This window comes from Pongo abelii, chromosome 2, assembly GCF_028885655.2.
Source record: "Pongo abelii isolate AG06213 chromosome 2, NHGRI_mPonAbe1-v2.0_pri, whole genome shotgun sequence".
Lineage (NCBI taxonomy): Eukaryota > Metazoa > Chordata > Mammalia > Primates > Hominidae > Pongo > Pongo abelii.
In genome coordinates, this window is record NC_085928.1 from 200,625,218 (window position 1) to 200,650,016 (window position 24,799).

At 35.2% G+C, this 24,799-nt stretch overlaps 1 protein-coding gene across 11 annotated transcripts in view; it reads left to right on the forward strand.

The window, feature by feature from the left end:
* Positions 1 to 24,799, forward strand: part of IL1RAP (interleukin 1 receptor accessory protein) — a 145,833-nt gene that overhangs the window by 114,214 nt on the left and 6,820 nt on the right. For 7 of the 11 annotated variants that reach the window (XM_054550254.2, XM_054550253.2, XM_063721552.1 and 4 more), the window contains 4 exons: positions 1,295 to 1,443; positions 15,905 to 16,054; positions 17,349 to 17,492; positions 19,979 to 23,179. In XM_054550254.2, coding sequence (XP_054406229.1) covers positions 1,295 to 1,443; positions 15,905 to 16,054; positions 17,349 to 17,492; positions 19,979 to 20,346 — 811 coding nt within the window. In that variant the 3' untranslated portion in view covers positions 20,347 to 23,179. 11 annotated transcript variants of the gene reach the window in all.

The following is a 24,799-nucleotide window of genomic DNA, read 5'->3' on the forward strand; positions in this document are numbered from 1 at the left end:
ATTTTAAAGGTAGATGGGTAGTAATATAACTCACTTTTAAAATAACATTTTATTCCTAAATAAACCTGATTTTTTAAAGTGTTGGCAAAGTGGAAAGTGTGAGTCCTTGAAGACAGAAGGTTCCACTGCAAATGAAGCATACCATTACCAAACAGCAGTTGGCTCACTGCACCAATTAAGAATTTGCAGCTGGTCAGCTACATGACAAAGTAATGTGGCTGGAGGCTCACAGAGAGAATTATTGATCTTTTTTAGGAATTTTTAACACTTTGCATCCCATCCTTATAATAATAATGAATAAATAACAAGGAAAGTCATGTTGTTCCACCTTGCTGCTGTTGAAATGTACTCAGTGTTCATAGGATAGCAGTGGCATTAAGCTTAAGCTAAACCAATCAGAGCCCTTAACCAAATTCTCATACCTGACAGCAAGCCTAGTTAAAAAGAGAACCTAGATGGCAGTCAGCTGTAGCAGAGAGATTTTTCTCTACGATGAGCAAAGGAGTTCAAAGGGATTTTAAATTTTGATCTTGGACCCAAAACATTTGATCTCTGATTCACTGAGAGTTGGATATATTTATTTTTACAAAGTTTACTTGTTCATAACAGCTTCCTCTTTTTATACGTTAGGATTTAACCATGAGATTTCAGATTTCTGACCACAATATTCTAGCTGTGTTCAGAATCCATGCTATGGGAATACTGAAATGCATCAGCTATTCCTATGGGATAACAATAATACCTACATGAATATTTATTAAGCATTATTCTAATATTCATGCCTTAGCATATTCAGTCCTCAGAATTCCTGAATAAATTAATACATGTAATGGACTGTGTGGGCATTATAACTTCCCTCTTTTCCAAAAGAGGAACCTAAGACCTGGAAAGATTAGTTATCTCACCCGAAGTATATAGCCAGGAATTGACAAATCCTGGATAAAAACCCAAAAGGACCTGGCCCCAGAAGCTTCTCTCTAAACTGATACAGCATTCTGGCTCAGAAGTTTAAGCAAAAGAGACATTTTGTTTTGAAGAGAGATCTATAAAAAGAAGTCAGTATTGGGATTTGGTCTAGACAATGGGTTAGTGTATAGTGTAGATGGTATAGTATAGTGTTAGAATTTTACCATTAATACTTTGTAATCACTGCATTATAGGTAGCTCAGCTTATCAACCTTCCTCACCCTCACCTGTAGTGGGGTTCTGTGGTTGCTTACTTGTCTGATTCCTACACCGTCCATAGCTCTTGAGTCACTCTCAAATGCTTTGATTTTCTTCTCTCTATTTCCAGTATAAGTCACAGTAGAACAGAAGATGAAACAAGAACTCAGATTTTGAGCATCAAGAAAGTTACCTCTGAGGATCTCAAGCGCAGCTATGTCTGTCATGCTAGAAGTGCCAAAGGCGAAGTTGCCAAAGCAGCCAAGGTGAAGCAGAAAGGTAATAGATGCGGTCAGTGATGAATCTCTCAGCTCCAAATTAACATTGTGGTAAATAAGGACAAAAGGAGAGATTGAGAACAAGACAGCTCCAGCACCTAGCCCGATGGCATCTAACCCACAGTAATGAATCAAACTTAAATGAAAAATATGAAAGTTTTCATCTATGTAAGATACTCAACATATTGTTTCTGATATTGTTAGTACCGTAATGCCCAAATATAGCTAAAAAAACTACATGATTACAGCGAGACACAATTTTGTCTCTACAATTATGAAAAATTAAAAACAAAGAAAATATTCAAAGCTACCAAAGATAGAAGAAACTGGTAGAGCCACATATTGTTGGTGAATTATTAAGACCCTTTTAAAAATCATTCATGGTAGAGTTCAAGAGTCATAAAAAAGATTGCATTATCTGACCTAATACTTTTGGAATTTTTCCTGAACAAATAACAGAAAGAGAATTATATATCTTTTAACATTATTAGAAGCATTATCTGTAGTTGTAAAACATTATTAATAGCAGCCATCTAATTGTATGTAATTAATTAAGATATTAAATGCTTATTTTCAAAAAAATACATAATTATAATTATTTTATATAATTATAAAATAATATAATTTATATTATTTTAAACACCATGTATCAATATTTAATCAGGTTTATAATATACCAGTAGCCACAATTGCTAAAATGAAAATCATTTAAATGATGATTTCAAATGATATAAACATGATTTCTATGTTGATAGTACTATATTATTCTACAATAAATGGAAATTGTAAAGCCTTCTTGTGAGAAGTGCTGCTCCTAAAACAGACTGTGTCTAAAATTTTCTTTGTGTCTCTCACCTAACACAGAATCCCAGAAAATCCCTTCAAGGATGTTTTCAATGGTCTTGAGGAAAGTAATGATGAGTTATCACACATGCGATCAGGTCATTCAGAATCATCCTGGCTCCTAGTGTATACAGTGTGTAATATTTATTCAAAAGTGAATAAAATAGCACATAATTGTTACATTTTACAATGAGACTTAGTGCTTTTTTAAAGCTAAAACAGGATTCACCTCAAACTTTCATTACAATTTAAAAAGTAAATAGCAAAGGGCTGAAATGTGTATGCCTCGTGTGAAGTATTAGTGAATCAATTCAGGGTAATTCATTGCTTCTGCTCCTCAGAAGCCAGTGTGAAAAGGAAAGACTGAAGTACATGATGTAAGGCAGTTTCCCAAATTGAGTTCTCGGGAACACTGCTAAGAATTGATATTGTCCTGCAATGCATTATTATACTCTAGAATCAGAGCACCTGTGTTGAAATTCTAGTTTTTACACATCCTAACCCTGTGAAAAGTAAATCTCTCTGAGCCTCAATTTCCTTATATTTAAAGTAGACACAATAATAGCACTACCTCATAAGGTTGTTTTCAAGTGCTCAGCACAGTTATTGGCATATATACCTATATATGAAATGCTCAATAAATATTAACTCATTATTTCCTTAAGATTTTCATAGATGTTATTTGACAAAGGCTTTTATCATCAAATAATTATCATTTGTGTCTGGATTTTAAAAAATCAATCAAGTTACTTTAGTTAGGACCCATTCAAGTATTTAATATGTGAACATTTGATGGGAGTATCTGCAGGAAATTGGATTATAGTGGCAGGATGTTTTCATATGTATTTGACTCCAGATTTCTTAAGTATGGAGCTTTTTGTGGGGATCGTCTTCTGAGGGATGTATCCTGGGGAATAATTATGGAAGGTGACATAAATTAATAACTTATTGTCAAATGAATAGGATCAAAACAATCAAAGCAATGTGTTATGTAGGAGTGAAGCACAAGTTTGCCTCTCAGAGCGACTGGAATAGCTCCCCTTTTACAGAAGCCCCTGCTCTAAATGGTGTAATAAGGACAGTGTCAGGAATGTGAAGTGACAGGTGGATCTTCTAGACTACATGATCTGTGCTGAAAGCTGATATAAAATCACCGTTTGGTCATACCTGTGTATTTCCAGTGGTACCAGAGGAGTTGTGGTTTTCTTCACTGGGCTTCTATTCTGGGCCAGCTAATGCTGAAATTCAGAGGTTGTATCTGAGTCCACATTCATACATTACATGTATGGGCCCACTGTAAATTTATTAGCAAAGTATTCTATGTACTTCCTCAAAAGGATGTCAAGAAAAGACTAACACCTGGAATGAGAGACAGATACTGATACGGATCTTATTGACAGTAAAATTTCATTATAGTCAGTTAAAGCTAAGTATTAAAGAGGAGGCAGTTGTTTTATTTATATTTTATGTATTCATTTTTATTTATTTTTTATTTTTGAGACAGAGTTTTGCTCTTGTCACCTAGGCTGGAGTGCAGTGGCATGATCTTGGCTCACTGCAACCACTGCCTCCTGGATTCAAGTGATTCTCCTGCCTCAGCCTCCCAAGTAGCTGGGACTACAGGCATGTGCCACCACTCCTGGCTAATTTTTGTATTTTTGCTAGAGACAGCATTTCACCATGTTGGCCAGGCTGGTCTCAAACTCCTGACCTCAGGTGATCCTCCTGCCTCAGCCTCCCAAAGTGCTGGGATTACAGGTGTGAGCCACCACGCCCGGCCCGTTGTTTTATAATAACAGTGTGATAAGGACTAAGGCAAGGTATCTGTTTAACTTTGTGAGAAACTGCCAAACCTATTTCCAAAGAGATTGTACCATTTTACCTGTCCTCTAGCAATGTACACAAATTCCGGGCACTCTATTTCTTCACCAACTTTTGGAGCTGTCAAACTTTCAAATTTTAGCCATACTAATGGATGCATAGTGTTATTACATTGTGCTTTAAATTTGCATTTATTGGATACTAATGATGTTGGACAATGTTTCATAGCCTTATTTGTCATTAGCTAATGTATCTTTTTGTGAAATATCTGTTAACATGTTTAGCTCATTTTTGTTACTGGTCGTTTGTTTTTAAATTTAATGTATGTTAGGATATAGACACAGATGCATATATATCTCAAATAAAAGTCCTTTGTCAGATATATGAATTGTTAATATTATCACCCAGTTTGTGAATTCATTTTCTTTTAAACAGAATCTTTAAAACTTTGATGGCATTTATTGTATCAGTTTCTTCTATGCTTAGTGGTTTCTAAAATTGCTATTAGCAATCTTTGCGTAAAGTTAGAAAGGTATTCAGGTTAGAAAGATAGCCTTCTGTGTTTTCTTCTGGAAGGTTGGTAGATTTTTCTTTTAGAGTTAGGCCTATGATCCTTTTTTTTTTTTTTTTTTTTTTTTTTTTTAACACTCTGAGGTATTGGGTTAATGTTTAGTGTTTTGTTTTTCCATATAGATAACCAGTTGTTCTCATATCATACTGAAAAATCTTTCCTTTATTTGTTGAATTGTTCAGAAAACAGCCCAAAAATTAATTCTATGAATACAGATCTATTTCTGCATTCCCTGCTCTGTTCATCTGTTTATCTATCTTTAGTCCAATACCAGTTTATCCTGGTTAACATAGTTTTAAAATTTAAAATGTCATGAAATCAGATACTATATGTCTTCCCCCTTTTTTCTTTTTGAAGATTGATTCAGCTATTTTAGGAACCATATTTTTTCTTTTCGTATAGATTGTAGTATCAGCTTGTCCATTTCTACATAAAGGCCTGCTGATATTTTGATTGTATTTAATTTATAAATCAGTCTGGGGAAAGTTGAAATCTTAACAATACTGAATTTTCCAATCCATGGCTATAATATATCTCTCCATTTATTTAGATCTTAACTTTTTTCAGCATTTTTTCTTTTAGATTTGAGTGTACAGGTCTTGCATACATATTGTTAAATGTATGCCTAAATATTTTGTTTTTGATGCTATTGTAATAGTACTTTTTTTTTTAATTTATTTTTGAGACAGAGTCTCACTGTCACTCAGGCTGCAGTGCAGTGGCGTGATCTCGGCTCACTGCAGTCTCCACTTCCCAAGTTCAAGCAATCCTCCTGCCTCAGCCTCCAGAGTAGCTGCAATTACAGGTCCCCACCACCACACCCGGCTAATTTTTATAGTTTTAGTAGAGAAGGGGTTTCTCCATGTTGGCCAGGCTTGTCTCAAACTCCTGACCTCAGATGATCCACCCACCTCAGCCTCCCTCCCAAAGTGCTGGGATTATAGTCGTGAGCCACCACGCCCGGCCTGTAATAGTACTTTTTAAATTTTCATTTTCCAGTTGTTCATTGAAAATGCAATTAATTGATTTTTATATATTGATCTTGACCTTTTGAACTTTAGGGTGGTGTTTGTTTGTTTAGTTTCTTAGGATTTTCCATATGCTTGATTGTGTCACCCATAATCAAACAGATTTTTACTTCTTCCTTTCTAAATTTCATAACTTTAATCACTTTTTACTGTCCATTTCACTCTTTTGGACCTCCAGTACAATGTTCTGTAGAAGTTTTGAGAGCAGCCATCTTTGCATTGTTTCCAAATTTAGAGGGCAAGCATTCAGGTTTATATATACAGGATTTTTTTGTAGATGACCTTCATTTTCATGAGCAATTTTTTCATTTTTAGTTTGCCGAGAATTTTTTTGTCTAAGTATGTTGAGTTTTGTTGAATTCTTAACTGGATCTATTGAGAGAATTATATGTTTTTATTTTTAATCTGTCAGTGGATGATTTATACTTACTGATTTTGAAATGTTCATCCAATTTTGCATGCCCAGAATAAAACCCTCATATTGTCATGATTTATTGTCCTTTTTATATATTACTGGATTTGATTTACTAATATTTTGTCGCAGATTTTTGCTCATGTTAAGAATTTTTTTTTTTTTTTTTTGAGACGGAGTTTCCCTCTTGTTGCCCAGGCTGGGGTACAGTGGCATGAAGTCAGCTCACTGCAACCTCCACCTCCTGGGTTCAAATGATTCTCCTGCCTCAGCCTCGTGCGTAGCTGGGATTACAGGCACCCGCCACCGTCCTGGAGAATTTTTTTTTTTCTTTTCAGTAGAGATGGGGATTCACCAAATTTTGTTCATATCTTTGTTCATGAAGGATATTGGTTTGTAGTATTCTTTTCTTGTAATGCTGTGACTAATATGAGGCTTATGCTGGTCTCATTACATGAGCTGGATAATGTTCCCTCTTTTGTGATTATATGAAAGCCTATGGGTAAAACTGGTATTATTTCTTGCTCAAAAGAATTACTCATATAACTATCTGGGCCTGTTGTTTTCTTTTTGGGAAAGCTTTTAATTATGAATTCAGTGTCCTTTTTAGTTATTGAGATTTTCTGTTTCTTCTTGTGGCAGTTTTGGCTTTCAAGGCATTTTTTTCCATTTCATCTAAGTTGTCACATTATTGGCATACTTTTCTTTAGATTATTTCCTATTATCCTTTTAATGTCTGCAGGATTTTTAGTGATGCTCCACTGTCACTCCTGATATTAGTAATTGGTGTTTTGCCTTTTTTTGTCCATCAGTCAAGATAGGGGTTTCTCAATTTTGCTAATTTTTTCAGTGAACATATTTTTATTGATTTTTCTCTGTTGTTTATATATTTTGTTTTATTTACTTTATTCATATACTTATTTCCCTCTTTTTGCATACTTTGCACTTCATTTTCTTTTTGTCAGTCATCCTAAAATATAAGCTGTATCATGGATTTTTAAGTAATTCTTCTTTTCCAATATAAGTATTCTGAGCTATGTGTTTTCCTCATAGGACTACTTTAACTAAATCCAACCAACAAATGTCGAAATGATGAGTTTTTGTTATTATTAAGTTCAAAATACTTTCTAATTTCTGTCTTCATTTCTTTTTGACCTAAGGGTTATTTCGACGTGTGTTACTTAATTTAAATACACTTGGAATTTTCCAGATTGTTTTACTACATTATATATGAAAATTCATAAGAATTTTAGAGTTAGCTTTATGTTCACTCTTGATAAAGTTATTTGTAACATTTCATATTGTCATTTAAGTTTAGCTAATGTAAAACATTAGAAAAAAAGTCTAGGAGCAGGTGTCTCCAACTTAGAACTACCTGAGAGAACTACATTATGGAGTGGAGAAACATAGGTTTTTGTTCTAGATAGACCTGGGTTCAAGTTCTGGACTTAGTGCTGGCTGTGTATATGAACTGGTACAAGCCTTCCTTTTCTTATCCTTTGGGTTCAATTTCCAGGGTATCTGTGAAAACCGAGGGAATGGGGAATGAGAGCTTTACCCCATAGTGCTGCACACTTGATTCTAATTTCTAATCTTTTATTTAATTCTGATGTGTCCAAAGAACATACTTTGCATGATTTCATTCTTTTTAAGCTTATTGGTATTAAAAAAAAGTATTTGCAGACTGCTTATCTTGGTAAATGTTTGATATGCATTTGAAAAAGACGCATATTTTGTAGTTTCAAGTGTGGTGTCCAGTAAATGTCAACTAAGAAAATTGGTGTCAGTGTTGTTCATGTCTTCAATATCCTTACTGATTTTTCCAATATACTTTGTTATTCAGTTATTAAAAGAGAGAATGTATTGAAATCTTTACATATCATGTGGATTTTTCCAATTCTCTCTTCAGTTCTGCCAGTATTTGTCTCATGTATTTTGGAACTGTGATATTTAATACATGCTTATTTAGGATTGACATGTCTTTTTGATGAATTGACTCTAAATTGTGAAATGTCTGTTTCTTTTTTTCTGTTAATACTCTGTGTCTAATATGAATGTAGCCATTCCAGCTTCCCTTTTTTTTTTTAATTAATTTTTTTTTTGGTAGAGGGACGGACTCTTGCTCTGTCACCCAGGCTGGAGTGCAGTGGTGCGATCTCGGCTCACTGCAAGCTTTCTTATAATTAGTATATGTTTTTTTCCATTATTTTATTTTACCTATCAGCATCTTTATACTTTTATACTTATACTTTATACTGAATGTATATATCTTATTTACAGCATGTTATTGGGTATTGGATCCAATGTGATCATTTCTGCCTTTTAACTTGAATGTTTAATCCATTTTTCTTTAATTATTAATATGACTGCCTTTAAGTTTACCATCTTGCTATTTGTTGTCTACCTGTCTTTATTTTTATCTCCTTTAGACTAATTGGTATTTTCATTGTATTTTATTTTATCACTTTTTTTGAGCTTTTGGCTCTTCCTCTTTGTTTGGGGCTTGTTTTGTTTTGTTTCCTCTAGAGTTTACAATATTTTTCCTAAACTTACCAGTTTGTCTTGAATTAATCACTTTACATATTTTATGAGAAACTTACTATGGCATATTTCCATTTCTTCCCTCGCATCCTTTGTGTTGTGCTATAATACATTTTGGTTTTGCGTGAATTACAGTGTACCACCACGTATTGTGAAAGTTTGGCTTTAAATAACTGTCTTCTAAGAAGTTAAGAACTGATCATTTTTTTAAACTTATTTGTTTATTTTTTATTTCTGACACTATCCATTCTTGGTAACATTTTAATCTGAAGAACTATTTAATGTTTCTGGTACATCTGCTGGTGACAAATTCTCTCAGCTTTGTTTTAATCTGAACATGTCTTATTTCATTTTAATTTTTATATTTCAAAACTTTACCAAGAGTTTTCAAATATATGGAAGATTTTAAGGAATTACACAGTGAGCAGTAATGCAGCCCACCTAGATTCTACCATTAACATTTTGTTATCTTTGCTTTTTCACATGTCTATTCATTCTTCTGCCAGTACATCCATCTTTCTTATTTTCTGATACATTTCAAAGTAGATGCAGACATCAGTAAACATTTAAGCTCCTTATCATTATCAATATTTTAATATTTATTTGTAGGTTTCTTTTCTAGGTAAAATTTGCATAAAGTAACAAATTACATAATTCAAGTGTACCATTTGATAATTTTTGAGAAATGCATATATATGCATTACCTAATATCCTATTAAGATATAGAATATTACCGTTGCCAGAAAGTAACATTCTTCCCCTTATCAGTCAATCCCTTCTACCCCCACCTTCCCCACCTCCCCAAACAATACAACTGTTTTTATTTCCTTTTTCATAATAGTTTTTTTTATATTCTAGAATTCTGTGTATGTGAACCCATACAGAATGCACTGTTGTATGACTGTACCTTTACTCAGCAAATGTTCTTGATATTCACCCATGCTGTTTTGTGTATCAGGCATTTGCTCCTTTTGTTTGCCATGGAGTGGTTTTGTTTTGGTTTGGTTTGGTTTAAGAATGCAGAATGATTTGTTTATTCATTCTCTGGGTGGTGAACATTTGGGTTGTTATCAGTTTTGGGGTCTTTTGAATAAAGCTTCTGTGAACTTTCTTATCCAAGTTTCTTAACGGACTACCGCTTTTACTTCTCTGAGATTAATACCTATGAGTGGAACTACTGACTTAGTTTTATTAGAAACTGTTAGACTTTTTTTTTCCCGAAGTGGCTATATCATTCTATATTCCACCATCAACATATTTACATCTTAAGGATTTGGCGTTTTCAGCCTTCTTTGTTTTAGCAATCATAGGTGAGTGTATGGTGGTATCTTATTGTAGTTTAATTCTTCATTTCCCTGATGTCTCAAAATACTGAGCACTTATTCTTCATGTGCTTATTGGCCATCTGTGTGTCTTTTGTGATGTGACTGTTCAAACATTTTGTTCATTTTATAAATAGTTTGTATTTTATTATCGAATCTTAGCAGCTCTTCTTCTGTCCTGGATACCAGTCGTTTGTCAGACACATGTTTTGCAAATACTTTTTCCAGTCTGTTGCATGACAATTTGTTTTTTCGTGGTGTATTTTAATGAGCAGAGGTTCTCATTTTTTTATGAGATGTAATTTATTAACTTCTTCTTTAATGATTATTAATTTCTGTGTTCTAAGAAAGCTTTGCTTACCCATAGTCAGGAAGGTTCACCCTTGTTTAGGCCTATAGTCCATCTCTTTTCCTTTTTTTCATGAATGGTGTGTAGTAGAAATTGAAGTTCAGTTTTCCTTTTATACCGATATCCAGTTGTTCCAGCACAATTAATTGGAAAGATTTTTACTTTCTCATTATGTTTCTCTGGTGCCTTTGTCAATATTTTCACAGGATATGTTGAAAGTGTATCTATTTCTTTTCTTTCAGCCCTTTAAGGTATTCCATTGTCTCCTGGCTAATATTATTTAAAATGCAAACAGGGCAGTTTTTGTTGTTGTTGTTGTTCTTGTTTATTTTTGTGCTTTTTATGTATTTGTTATGTTTTTCTTTGGCAGATTTTAAGATCACCTTTTCTTTATTGATTTTGAAAATCAAATTATGATGGCCTGTGGTGTCATTTGTGTGTGTGTGTTTCTTAGAGTTTATTAAACTTCTCAGTTCTATGTGTTTGTATTTTTCCTTTAATGTGAACAATTTTCAGCCATTTTCTCTTCAAATATGTCTAGCTTTCCCTCTCACTCTTTCTCTTCTTTTAGTACTCCAGTTAAAATTAGGATAGACCACTTCTATCCAATTAGTAGTGCCCCACAGGTCGCTGAACTTCTCGTTATTTTTATTTCTTCCTTTTTCATCCTCTTCCCCGCTCTGTGTTTGTGTAGTTTCCAATGTATGCCGCCCATTTTCTTTGTGATGTCTAATCGATAGCATTTTCTTTATTTCAGAATTGTATTTTTCAGCTGTTGAATTTCCATATCTTCATTGAAAGGTCCCTATTGATATTTTCTATTTGCTGTTCACAGTGCTCATGGTTTAAAAAAAATTGAACAAATACATGTAGAATACTCATTTTTAGGTGTTTATCTGATAATTCCACCATTTTTGTCATTTTTTGTTCTGTTTTGATTAGCTGTCTTTTTATTAGCTAATATAGACTTTTTTTCTTTTTTATCTAGCTTTTTAAAAATTATATGCTGGATATTATGGATGTTACAATTTTGAGTTCTGAATTTTGTAAGACTGTTAAATTTTGTTCTAGTGGGTAATTAAATTACTTGCATAACTGCTTGCTTTTAAAAAAGCATCTTATCTTTGTTAAACAGGTCTAAAATAGCCTTTTCTGTAAGGTTAGATTGGACCTACTTCTAAAGCATGTCATACCTGTAGTCTCTAATTAATATTGGGGAGCTAAACAAAATCTCTTCACTCTGAGTGGCCTGTACTCAACTGTCTCACAGCCCTTCATGTGCTCCTAGAGTTGATCTGTTCCCAGCTTTTCTTTGCCTAACCTTTTAAAGTATTCCCCTAAATATGTGTAGCTTTGTATTTGGCCAAAGACTCGAGATAATCCTGTGCAGATTTCTAGAGTTCCATCTCTAAATAGTTCTCTATAAATGCAATCTGACTCAACAGCAGCCTTGAACTCTCATTTCTATCTCTTTAGCTCAGTGTGACCACTTTCTCATTTTGGCTTTCCCTTCTCTGTGCCACAGTTTAAAAGGTGCCTTTAATCGAAAAGCCAGAGTGATCGTAGCGTTTACCTTTTTTTTTGTCTTTTCTCTCACAGATCACATTCCTGTGTTACCAGTTGTCCAACTTTTTACAAACTGTATTTTAGATATGGAAGGAAGGCTAGTCCAGTACTGGTTACTCCTCTAAGAACAGAAGCTGAAGTCCAAAGTGCACATGTCTTAACACACTATAATAGCCAAATCGGTAACATCTGCGAGTCAATTTAGTCATAGGTCTCTGGTTTATCATAATTTTAATAAAGCATTCCCGTTGTTTACAACTCAGGAGAATGGTCATTACCACAGTTCCAAAAATTATCCATCAGTCCCAACAATTTAGCATGGAGTAGCCATGGGTTCTGTGGCAGGGAACAGTTGGAGGTGCAAGCAGCTGGCATTTAGTTGGGACATGCAGTGGATAGCAAGGCTCCAACTGCAATAATAAAGATGACGGAAATCACTCAGATTTCCTAGGAGAAACGTGATTGTAGAGCAAGAACTCAAAACAGGGAAAATACTAAGAGCTAACCAAGGTGGTTACCTGGAAATTTGGGCTTTGAAGCCAGTTATTTACATTGAACTACAAAAGGGATGGAAAAAACTCTGATTTAAGGACTAACAACCATCAAGTAGCTAAATCTGGCTACAACCTGAATGAGATTATTAGTAAAATCAATGACAGAAGGAGTTTAGGAGTCCAGTTTGGTCATATTACATCACGTCTTTCTGATAGGAAATTCTTTTTTTATTTTTATTTTTAATTTTTTTGAGATGGAGTTTTGCTCTTGTTGCCCAGGCTGGAGTGCAATGGTGCAACCTCGGCTCACCGCAACCTCCGCCTCCTGGGTTCAAGCGATTCTCCTGCCTCAGCCTCCCGAGTAGCTGGGATTACAGGCATGCACCACCACACCCAGCTAATTTTGTATTTTTAGTAGAGACAGGGTTTCTCCATGTTGGTCAGGCTGGTCTCAAACTCCCGACTTCAGGTGATCCACCGGCCTCGGCCTCCCAAAGTGTTGGGGTTACAGGCGTGAGCCACTGCGCCCGGCCTCTGATAGGAAATTCTTTAGTCTGGCATTGCATCAGAGTGAAATCTTTTTGTCAAAACACCTGAGGGTCCAGCTAGGCAGTCAGCAAATGTGGTCTGAGGGTCACTCTTCCCCTGTAAGCCAGCACTGCTTTACCTGAAAGCCCTGTAGAGAACTTCTTGCATGTGACTTAAGCTATTTAGAAAATCCAGCTAGTAGATTATTTAAGAGTTTGATACGTTAAGTAGCATTAATGACTCCTTGTTATCAAGATAGCTCTACAAAATACAATCTGTAAATATGACAAATGACTGTATGACACAAAACAGAATTAAAATGCCCCATTAGAAATAAAATGGGCAGTAGTAAAACGAATGAGGCAGGGGAAATTTATGAGGGCAATTGATCTCTCGGTCATTAAGCAAGCTCTCTATTGGCATTTAAAAAAATCCATTTCAGGTACGTGCAGCCAACAACAACCTCCACCCCCATTACAAAATGTTCATCCAGAGACAGCCAAAATAACTGAGCAAATAATGAAAATAACGGTGGAAATTACCCTATTGTACTGTTAACATAATGTACTCAGAAATACCAAGGACACAGTGATTTTCATGCCAGCTATCCAAATAGATCTTAGTAAATTTTCAGCAACTGCACTAACATAGCTTCTGGAATTTATGATGGAGTTTTCTTATTTTAAGGTGCCATTATTCATGGAAGGAGTACAAGAGTACCTGATAATAATTTTGCACTGCTAAGTCCCAGGCTATACCTGTGGCAGGATTAATATCCCCAGTTTAGGATAATAAAATCAAAACTCTATGATTTGCCCTTTAATAAGAGAACTTCAGGTTCAGCTCCAGGCTGCTTACCATTTTCTGCTTTGAATAGATACCTTTTTAAAAAGTGATTTCCTGGATGTGAAGCTGATCTGGCTGCAACATCTGTCACCCCATTGATCACCAGGGTAGATTCAGCTGATCTGGCTGGCTAGGCGGGTGTCCCCTTCCTCCCTTACTGCTTCACGTGACTCCTTCCCGAAGCTGCACACTCAGTGGAAGAGGACGACCATCTGCAATAGAGGGGGACTGGTCTTTTGTCAAGGGTATAAGAGCAGCTGTGCTCCCCTGCTAGAACCTCCAAACAAGCTCTCAAGGTTCATAAACGTGATTCTATTTCAACTGTTGTATGATCAATAATTGAGCTTCATCGTGATGGTGTTCAAAGATCCCTGCACTTTGGAGTCAGGGAGCCTCTATAGCAATCCCAGCTTTGAATGAGATTCTTCTAAGCTGTGTCTCAGCAAACATTTAACATCTACAATGTTCTAGGTGCTTACAGAAGCCTTCCCTCACCACCTTATGCAGTAAACCTCCCTTGCCCCAGTCCCGCCCTTCAATCACCTCTGTCACATTACCATGGCTTATTTCTCTTATAGCACTAATCACTATTTAAAATTAACCAGCTGATTTATTTCTTTACATATTTACTGCCCTGAATTAGAATATTAGCCACAAAAGGGCAGAGACCCTTTCCGTCTTATTTACCATTGTATCCCCAGAACCTTCTGGCAAATGGTAGATGTCAATAAATAATAATCAAATTGACTAATACACAATTTAAGCCACTCCTGCTTCAGACCCAGTAAATATACTGTTCCTCCTTCAAACACTTAAACTTCATTATCACAAGCTAATAAAGCAACTAAATAAAATTGTGAAACATAATTTAGTAATAGACTTCTAAATACCCCAGAAGTGTAAAATCTTATGTCTGGAAATGTTCATTGAGATACTAGGTGTTCTAGGGATATCATGGAAGAAAAAGACATAATCTCTACCTGAAAGACTGTAAAGGTATAGTTAATGAGAGGGAGTGGAGAAGCTGGCCTGTAGACAAATTACAATATAATAAGTAATGCTGTAATCAAATGATAAACAAAGGGAAGTGTAAAAATTTCTACAAGGGAGAGCCAGGTTGCAATAAAAATGTTATTCGATAAAAGCTTATATAGAATAATGATATTCGAGCATGGACTTGGAAACTAAAAAGAGAAAGGCCTTCCAGCCAGAAGTCACAGCATGAGAAAACGGCATCATATTAAATCTTCCTGATGTTTTTGATGAAAAAGCAATGGTAAATGAGAAAGGAAGGAAGGTGGTTAGTAATTTGGTTGTGACAGACGTTGATTATAGGGCTAATGAGTTCAGATCTGGTTTTTAAGTAATTGAGAATTACCGCACTCTATTTCTGATACTTCCAAAGAAACTGCAAAGGTGCCTAAAATATAAAAAATAAGTAGATAATGCAGAAATCTGTTCACAATCAGATATTGCAAGTTCACCTCTAGAATATGTACTAAAGAACTGTGAACATGGGAAATAACTTCCAGAACCAAGCATATTCAGCATTTGGTGGATGTCCTTTGCTTTTGCACAGTGAAAATAATGTTTTTGAGGCCTATTTCCAAGAAGAAAGGAAAGATAATTAAATTCCTTTCATACTACACTAGACAAGAGAATGAAACTATAGTGGAAACATATGAAGATTTTTACTCAAATCAGCTACATAAACAATGAAAATTCCACCAGTACCGTGGACTTCTTCAGGTAGCAATAAGAACTCCATCCCAAGACATGGACCGAGGACAGAATGATAATTTTCAAAAGTATTTGTAAGGAGATTTAGGTGTCAAATTGTGACTTGAATTAGGTGACCTTCTAAGCCCTTCCTGATGTTATGATTCTGTTTTAATTTATGTATCATCAAAGACTATTCAAATAAAAAACACCTTCTATGCCAGGTGCTGGAAACTAAAAGATAAATATAACATGGTCTAGTGTTTTAAAATAGTGCTAAACTCTGCAATGTTATCTCTGATTGTTCATACACAGGCAGGTGCATAGCTAAGCTGCTTGGCTTATCCAGCTCTTTGCCGGGATGATAGGTCACTGTGGTCACCACACAGAAATCAATTCTGTTTCCTTTTTGTTCATTCCAGTGCCAGCTCCAAGATACACAGTGGAACTGGCTTGTGGTTTTGGAGCCACAGTCCTGCTAGTGGTGATTCTCATTGTTGTTTACCATGTTTACTGGCTAGAGATGGTCCTATTTTACCGGGCTCATTTTGGAACAGATGAAACCATTTTAGGTAAGTAACAGAAATTTGACATAAACCTCTTCTACTGTCATCTTTAGAACATACGTTGTAAAAAAAAAAAAAGAAAGAAAACACGGTGATTTGAAAAACCTAGATTAACTGGAAGATTTAAGCAGATTAACTTTAATTTCAGCCCTTGCTATTAAAAATCTTTCTAAAGATTATTATTCTATTTTCTTGGATTAGTGAGTTGGTCTAAATTAACACTGTCCAAATAGAAATATAATGCGAGCCATTTACCTACTTAAAAGTTCCCAGTGACCACATTAGTAAAAGTAAAAAGAAACAAGTAAAAATAATGAATTGACTAAATATATTTGTAACACTATTTTTTAGCATGCAATTAATATTAAAAAGTTAGAGATATTTTGGTGTTTTTTTGGTACTAAAAATGTTCAAAATGTAAAATGTATTCTACTTTACCCTTACAGCACATCTCAATTCAAACCAGCCACATTTCGAGTGAGCAATGGACTGGTGGCTCATGGCTGCTATATTGGACAGTGCTGATCCACACTCCTTGTTCTCAGATAGTGATCTGTGAACCAGCAGCAACATCACGTGTAGCTTATTAGAAGAAGGATCTTAGACCTAGCCCCTACTGACTCAGAATCTACATTTAAACCATATTCCCAAGTGATTCATGTGTACATTAACATCTAAAAAGCACAGCTCTAGTGCAAATTTGCCTAGTGAAAAGAATAGAGCATTTAAACATACAAATTCATAGGTCCACCCCATAAAGATTTTAATTCAGTAGGCTTATGGAAGAAACACGGAATCGATAGTTTTTAATGAGACGTGATTTTTCTAATTAAGCAACTTTGTGAAAGGTTGGTCCATTAAATCTAATTATATTTTTAATTTTAGTTCTTTTCAGATATAAATAATTCAGGCAGTTTCACAGAGTTTTGCTCAATTTGTAATTTTAATATATTAATGAGTGATAGGCTTGGAGAGGAAGTTGAAATTTTCTGTACAGTATTAATTGCCAGTACCTATGATTTACCTTCTGGCTTTGTTAATTTACAGTTGAATGGGACAAACCTCACTCTTTTTCCACTGTAAAGCAACCTGTAAGATGAGAGTTGAGGATATATCAGATAACATTCAAAATTACATCTTCAAATAGTCGTTTTGCGTGGAGACTTGTTGCAAGTAGAAAATCGCACTGGAATCTGTCACATAATGAAAATGTCTAATATGCAGAAGTTAGATTTAAGAAAAATGTAATGGTATTGAGAAACTTTCCTAATTTACATTGTATCTGTGTTCCTTTTGCTAGATGGGAAAGAGTATGATATTTACGTATCCTATGCAAGGAATGCTGAAGAAGAAGAATTTGTATTACTGACCCTCCGTGGAGTTTTGGAGAATGAATTTGGATACAAGCTGTGCATCTTTGACCGAGACAGTCTGCCTGGGGGAAGTAGGTATTTCAGATGAGTACAAATGATGCTACCTTGAAAGGCAGAGAGAATCATTAGTTTTGCATTATGGGTGAGAGCCATGGCACAGCATCTTTGGATATTTAATGTCCGATGGTCTTTGATGTAACAGACTCCTCTAGAAATAAAACTACATTGGAAGATGTATACTATTCAACTCAGTTTACGGTATTAAAATATTTTCCCTTGCAATCTTTCAGAGATGTATGTCAGAAAAGCGTGGAGGCACAGTGGATTAGAGCTCTATTAAAGGGCCATAGCTTTAAACATCCTGTTTATTCACATTTAGATTTTTCAGTTTAGGCTAATCTACACTGGTTTGTCTAGAATTGTTTTACAAGACTGAGAATTTTTTTTTAAAGCAGTTTTATTTTGGCTTTAGAAACACAGAGGTTTACTTGGTTTTACTAAAACTGAGTGGGAGAAGAATGTGGGTAGAATTTTTCCTTATGTGATTCACTGATAATAATTCCAGTATTTTCCTACCGCATTTGCTCTTTTTTTTCCCCCTCACTTTTCTTTTCAAGCAAAATAGTGCTACTCAAATTCCCCTTTTCCTTGGGTCTGTTTCTTCTTCCTGTCAGCTTATACACTTGAGGGTTACTTTAAAATTTTATAATAGCCAGTGTAACTAGAAGGTTTAAAAAGAAAGGAAATGCTTAAATTCTTGAATGTGTTAAAATAAAAGTACAACTCCTTTTTAGATCCATACAGTAACACACAAAGTAATTTTTCATTGGTGTCTTTTTAATAAATATATAAGTTACATTCCCAAACCCACTGTTAAACTTTATCCTGTTGAAATGCTTGTAATATATCTAATCATAAGCAAGACAAACCAATTTTATTCCTCTAAAATCCTGTCTACATTCATAATTTAACAGTTCTTTTTTTTAAATATTACATGGATAATTGAGATAGACTTGAAATTTTATTCTCATTTTGATTTAGTTGGATCAGTTATTTTATCTTCCCAATCATCATCCAGAAGTCCATCAAAAGACATTTCTTTCAGTATAATTTTTCCAGGAAGTTATGACTTAATTATACAGTTAAAGGATAAATTCCACTCATTTTAATACTTAATTTCCCCAATCATTTATTCACCCATTTATTTGTTCATACAGCCATTCAATAAATACTTTTCTACCACGGAACTGGGTAAGACCCTCCAATAGGGGTTGATAATTCTTTGAAGAATTCACATTCTGCATAATTACTCTTGCATCTTGCTTTTGTTAGTTACCTTTTGCTTCCTTTTTTATTCTCCCTGCCGCTCTTACCCAATCTTCTTTGACTCTGGGTCTCTTTCCATGCTTACACATGCTCAGCCTCCAGTGCCACTGCTTGGAACACACAATCATTCCTGGATTCTCCCCCAGGCTGTGTGTGCTAGATTTTAATCACAAGGCTTTCCCTACTGTTTCTGAACCTGTGAAGATTAAGGGGCAAAATGACTTCCTAAAGGAATATAGCAAGACATGATATAAGTTTCCACAATTCTAGTAAGTTACCTAGAGTTGGCAACCATCTGAAACACAGGTAAAGGACTATGCAATCCTCGATAAGCAACTGTGAGGAGATGGATTGGTTCCAAGAATTTAGTGACAGGAACTAATCAGGGCCCTTAAAACGGCAGAATAAAATTACATTGCATTTCCATTTTTCCTGCTTTTTCTTTTTTCCTTGAAGAAAGCATTTGCCTGTTAGTGCAAGTAGACACATCATCTAGCAGCTGCCAAAACACAGCTTTATAGTAATGATTGGAGTTTGAGGAGAAAGACCCAGCGATTAATTTAGGCTCCAGGGGAGAAAGAAGTAGAAAGCCCACCCGAGGATGTGTTACCAGCCAAAATGCCGTTCAGCTGGCTAGATTTTGTAGTCTAAGGACAGAGTGATATTAGAGTCAGAGAGGTATCCAACAATGGAGAGGGACTTTCAGAAGATGAAGGTCTCTCCCTTTGTTGTCCTGTCCTAGCAAAAAATAAAATTCTATTATTTTGATTATATAACTATACCTTTTTGAGTGTCCATTGGTACTAGAGAGTTTATGCATGGTGCATGGGTTTCTTTGTTGAAGAAAGGGCTCATGAGCTGATGTGGCTAGACCATAAGATGCCACACACTTTGAAGAAACTGCTTTCAGTATAATGTGTCTACTCCTTGTGTCTCAAGTATTGTTTCTGAAGATCAAGGTCACAACACTACACTACCTTTTGGCTTCATGCCTGTTTGGAATTCTTTTTAGAAATATGTGTAGATAGTTTCTGTTTTCCCTGAAGACAGTGGTATTTAACAAAGAGAGTTTGCAAGTATAAGGATTAAGTTTTTCACATTTTTGGTGGTAAAAAGTTTCACCTCAATTTTTAGGCTGGTACCCTAAGTTCCCTACATTTGCTCCTCAAGCCCCAATGCTTTTGGGGAGTTTTTGGCCAACACTAATCCCCATGGTTGTTTTCTTTCCCAGTTGTCACAGATGAGACTTTGAGCTTCATTCAGAAAAGCAGACGCCTCCTGGTTGTTCTAAGCCCCAACTACGTGCTCCAGGGAACCCAAGCCCTCCTGGAGCTCAAGGCTGGCCTAGAAAATATGGCCTCTCGGGGCAACATCAACGTCATTTTAGTACAGTACAAAGCTGTGAAGGAAACGAAGGTGAAAGAGCTGAAGAGGGCTAAGACGGTGCTCACGGTCATTAAATGGAAAGGGGAAAAATCCAAGTATCCACAGGGCAGGTTCTGGAAGCAGCTGCAGGTGGCCATGCCAGTGAAGAAAAGTCCCAGGCGGTCTAGCAGTGATGAGCAGGGCCTCTCGTATTCATCTTTGAAAAATGTATGAAAAGAATAATGAAAAGGGTAAAAAGAACAAGGGGTGCTCCAGGAAGAAAGAGTCCCCCCAGTCTTCATTCACAGTTTATGGTTTCATAGGCAAAAATAATGGTCTAAGCCTCCCAATAGGGATAAATTTAGGGTGACTGTGTGGCTGACTATTATGCTTCCTCAGGCAATACTAAAGTTTAGGAAGATATCATCAACGTTCTGTCACCAGTCTCTGAATCCACTACGTTCTTTGCAGGCAAAGACTTGTTCAATGTGAATTTCCCCTTCTACATTGTCTATCACTGTTTTTATATGTCTCTATTCTTTTTAAAATCTTAACATATGGAGCAGCCTTTCCTATGAATTTAAATATGCCTTTAAAATAAGTCACTGTTGACAGGGTCATGAGTTTCCGAGTATAGTTTTCTTTTTGTCTTATTTTTACTCGTCCGTTGAAAAGATAATCAAGGCCTACATTTTAGCTGAGGATAATGAACTTTTTTCCTCATTCGGCTGTATAATACATAACCACAGCAAGACTGACATCCACTTAGGATGATACAAAGCAGTGTAACTGAAAATGTTTCTTTTAATTGATTTAAAGGACTTGTCTTCTATACCACCCTTGTCCTCATCTCAGGTAATTAATGAAATATATGTAAACTTGAAAAATATTTCGTAATTTTTGTTTTTGCTCCAGTCAATTCCTGATTATCCACAGGTCAACCCACATTTTTTCATTCCTTCTCCCTATCTGCTTATATCGCATTGCTCAGTTAGAGTTTTCAGGAGGCTCCACACTAGGTTCAGTCTGAAAGAAATCTCCTAATGGTGCTATAGAGAGGGAGGTAACAGAAAGACTCTTTTAGGGCATTTTTCTGACTCATGAAAAGAGCACAGAAAAGGATGTTTGGCAATTTGTCTTTTAAGTCTTAACCTTGCTAATGTGAATACTGGGAAAGTGATTTTTTTCTCACTTGTTTTTGTTGCTCCATTGTAAAGTGCGGAGGTCAGACTTAGTGGCCTTGAGAGTTGCTTTTGGCATTAATATTCTAAGAGAATTAACTGCATTTCCTGTCACCTATTCACTAGTGCAGGAAATCTATTTGCTCCAAATAAGTCAGTATGAGAAGTCACTGTTAATGAAAGTTGTTTTGTTTGTTTTCAGTAATATTTTGCTGTTTTTAAGACTTGGAAAACCAAGTGCAGAGTTTACAGAGTGGTAAATATCTATGTTACATGTAGATTAGACATATATATACACACATGTGTATATGAGATATATATCTTATATCTCCACAAACACAAATTATATATATATACATATCCACACACATACATTACATATATCTGTGTATATAAATCCACATGCACATGAAATATATATATATAATTTGTGTGTGTGTATGTGTATGTATATGACTTTAAATAGCTATGGGTACAATATTAAAAACCACTGGAACTCTTGTCCAGTTTTTAAATTATGTTTTTGCTGTAATGTTTTTGTGTCAGTGTTTTCTGTACATATTATTTGTTAATTCACAGCTCACAGAGTGGTAGTTGTCATAGTTCTTGCCTTCTCTAAGTTTATATAAATAACTTAAGTATCACTACAGTTTATCTAGGTTGTAGTGGAATCTGCTGTGCACAGAGCTTCCATGGTCACTGCTAAGCAGTAGCCAGCCATCGGGCATTAATTGATTTCCTACTATATTCCCAGCAGACACATTTAGAAACTAAGGTATGTTAACCTCAGTCCTCAACTATTTGAACTGTTGAGTGATAAAGGAAACAAATATAACTGTAAATGAATCTTGGTATCCTGTGAAACACAATAATTCATAATTTAAGAAAGCCCTTATCCCAGTAACATGAATGTTGATGAACAAATGTAAAATTATATCCTATATTTAAGTGCCCTTCATCACTATTGAAGTTCATAATTAATCATTTCCCTCTATAAGTGTTATTGATTATTTTAAATTGAAAAAAGTTTCACTTGGATGGAAAAAGTAGAAAAGTAGGTCATTCTTGGATCTACTTTTTTTTAGCCTTATTAATATTTTTCCCTATTAGAAACCACAATTACTCCCTCTATTAACCCTTCACTTACTAGGCCAGAAAAGAACTTATTCCAGATAAGCTTTGAATATCAATTCTTACATAAACTTTAGGCAAACAGGGAATAGTCTAGTCACCAAAGGACCATTCTCTTGCCAATGCTGCATTCCTTTTGCACTTTTGGATTCCATATTTATCCCAAATGCTGTTGGGCACCCCTAGAAATACCTTGATGTTTTTTCTATTTATATTCCTGCCTTTGGTACTTAATTTTACAAATGCTGTAATATAAAGCATATCAAGTTTATGTGATATGTATCATTGCAAGAGAATTTGTTTCAAGATTTTTTTTAATGTTCCAGAAGATGGCCAATAGAGAACATTCGAGGGAAATGGGGAAACATAATTTAGAGAACAAGAACAAACCATGTCTCAAATTTTTTTTAAAAACATTAATGGTTTTAAATATATGCTATAGGGACTTTCCATTCCCAGGTTAACAAAGAACTGTGATATATAGAGTGTCTAATTACAAAATCATATAAAATTTATTTAATTCTCTTCTGTATTGTAACTTAGATGATTCCCAAGGATTCTAATAAAAAATCACTCCATTGTATTGGGAAACAAAAACGTCATTCATTAATTACTTATTTTCTTTCCATAGGTTTTAATATTTTGAGAGTGTCTTTTTTATTTCATTCATGAACTTTTGTATTTTTCATTTTTCATTTGATTTGTAAATTTACTTATGTTAAAAATAAACCATTTATTTTCAGCTTTGAATTTTATTTTGTGCATGTGTTTTATGTCTTTATTTTCACATTTGGTCATAAATGAAAACAGAAAGAATTGATTATTGTACTCACAAAGAAATATAATAAGTTACATTAGTTAAGTTTCTTTCTGAGATAAATCTGAGTGAAATGGGAACTTCTTATCAAGAACATTTTCTTTACATGTAAGTAAAAGTTACTTAAGTAAAATGAATTGCTCCAGAATACTAGGACATATTTTGTGGGTGTATATGTGTTTATGTGTGTATGTGTATGTGTATGTGTATGTGTATGTGTATGTGTGTGTGTGTGTATGTGTATGTGTGTATGTGTATGTGTGTGTGTGTGTGTGTTTGTATGTGTATGTGTATGTGTATGTGTGTATGTGTATGTGTGTTTATGTGTGTGTGTATGTGTGTGTGTATGTGTATGTGTGTGTATGTGTGTGTGTGTATGTGTGTGTGTATGTGTGTGTGTATGTGTGTGTGTATGTGTATGTGTATGTGTGTATGTGTATGTGTATGTGTATGTGTGTGTGTGTGTGTGTGCAGAGAGACAGAAAGACCGTCAAAAAGACGGAAAGATAGAGACAGAGAAAAAGGAGAGAAAGATTATTTTAAAACAAAGGAAAACAAGCTTATTCCTTTTTACTCAACTTGGAACTTAGGTAGTTTACAGGAATCTTTTTCATCTAATAGACTTTAATGCAACCACATGGTAGTTGCTTTGGAAATAGATAAAACTAATGCCGTGACTTTAGTTAACTGATGATCATTTGAATCAAAGATGCATTTCTGTCACAAATTTTGAATAAATCAGTGATGAATATTTGGAAACATATTTTATTTTCGGTTAATAATACAAGTCCATAGTGACAGGGATGCCTTTTTGCTTTAAAAAAAATCCCTGGCTGGGCGCGGTGGCTCACGCTGTAATCCCAGCACTTTGGGAGGCTGAAGCGGATGGATCAAGAGGTCAGGAGATCGAGACCATCCTGGCCAACATGGTGAAACCCTGTCTCTACTAAAATACAAAAAATTAGCTAGGCATGGTGGTGCATGCCTGTAGTCACAGCTACTCGGGGGGCTAAGGCAGGGGAATCGCTTGAACCCGGGAGGCAGAAATTGCAGTGAGCTGAGATTGCGCCACTGGACTCCAGCCTGGTGACAGAGCGAGACTTCAGAAAAAACAAAAACAAAATTCCTATTTGTTCATTTTACTGAGCCCCGTAACATGCTCAGAATTGGTTAGCTTAGTAAAAGTTCTTCTACTGAAGAATTAATTTTCCTCTTGCAAACCAGCCCCAAAAGTGTAGGCTTAGGATCAACGGATCGAAGTTATAAGGCAACAGATTTCTGCTCATTTAGAAAATAGCTGTAAAGCAGAGTTCGACACTAATAGAATTCACTATCTTTGGAAATACTAGGCCTGCCATTACCAGAGGTATATAAGCAGTTATTTGATAGATTTTCATTGAGATTTTGTATATGAGTTTTTTGCATTGGATAAGTGGTTTTGAGTCTGAAGTTGTTTCCAACCCTGAACATGTTAAGTGACCTACTAGAACATACTGGTGACTCTTTGGAAGACTCAACTTCAGCATTTTGCATATAATCTACCTGGCTGTGATTAACC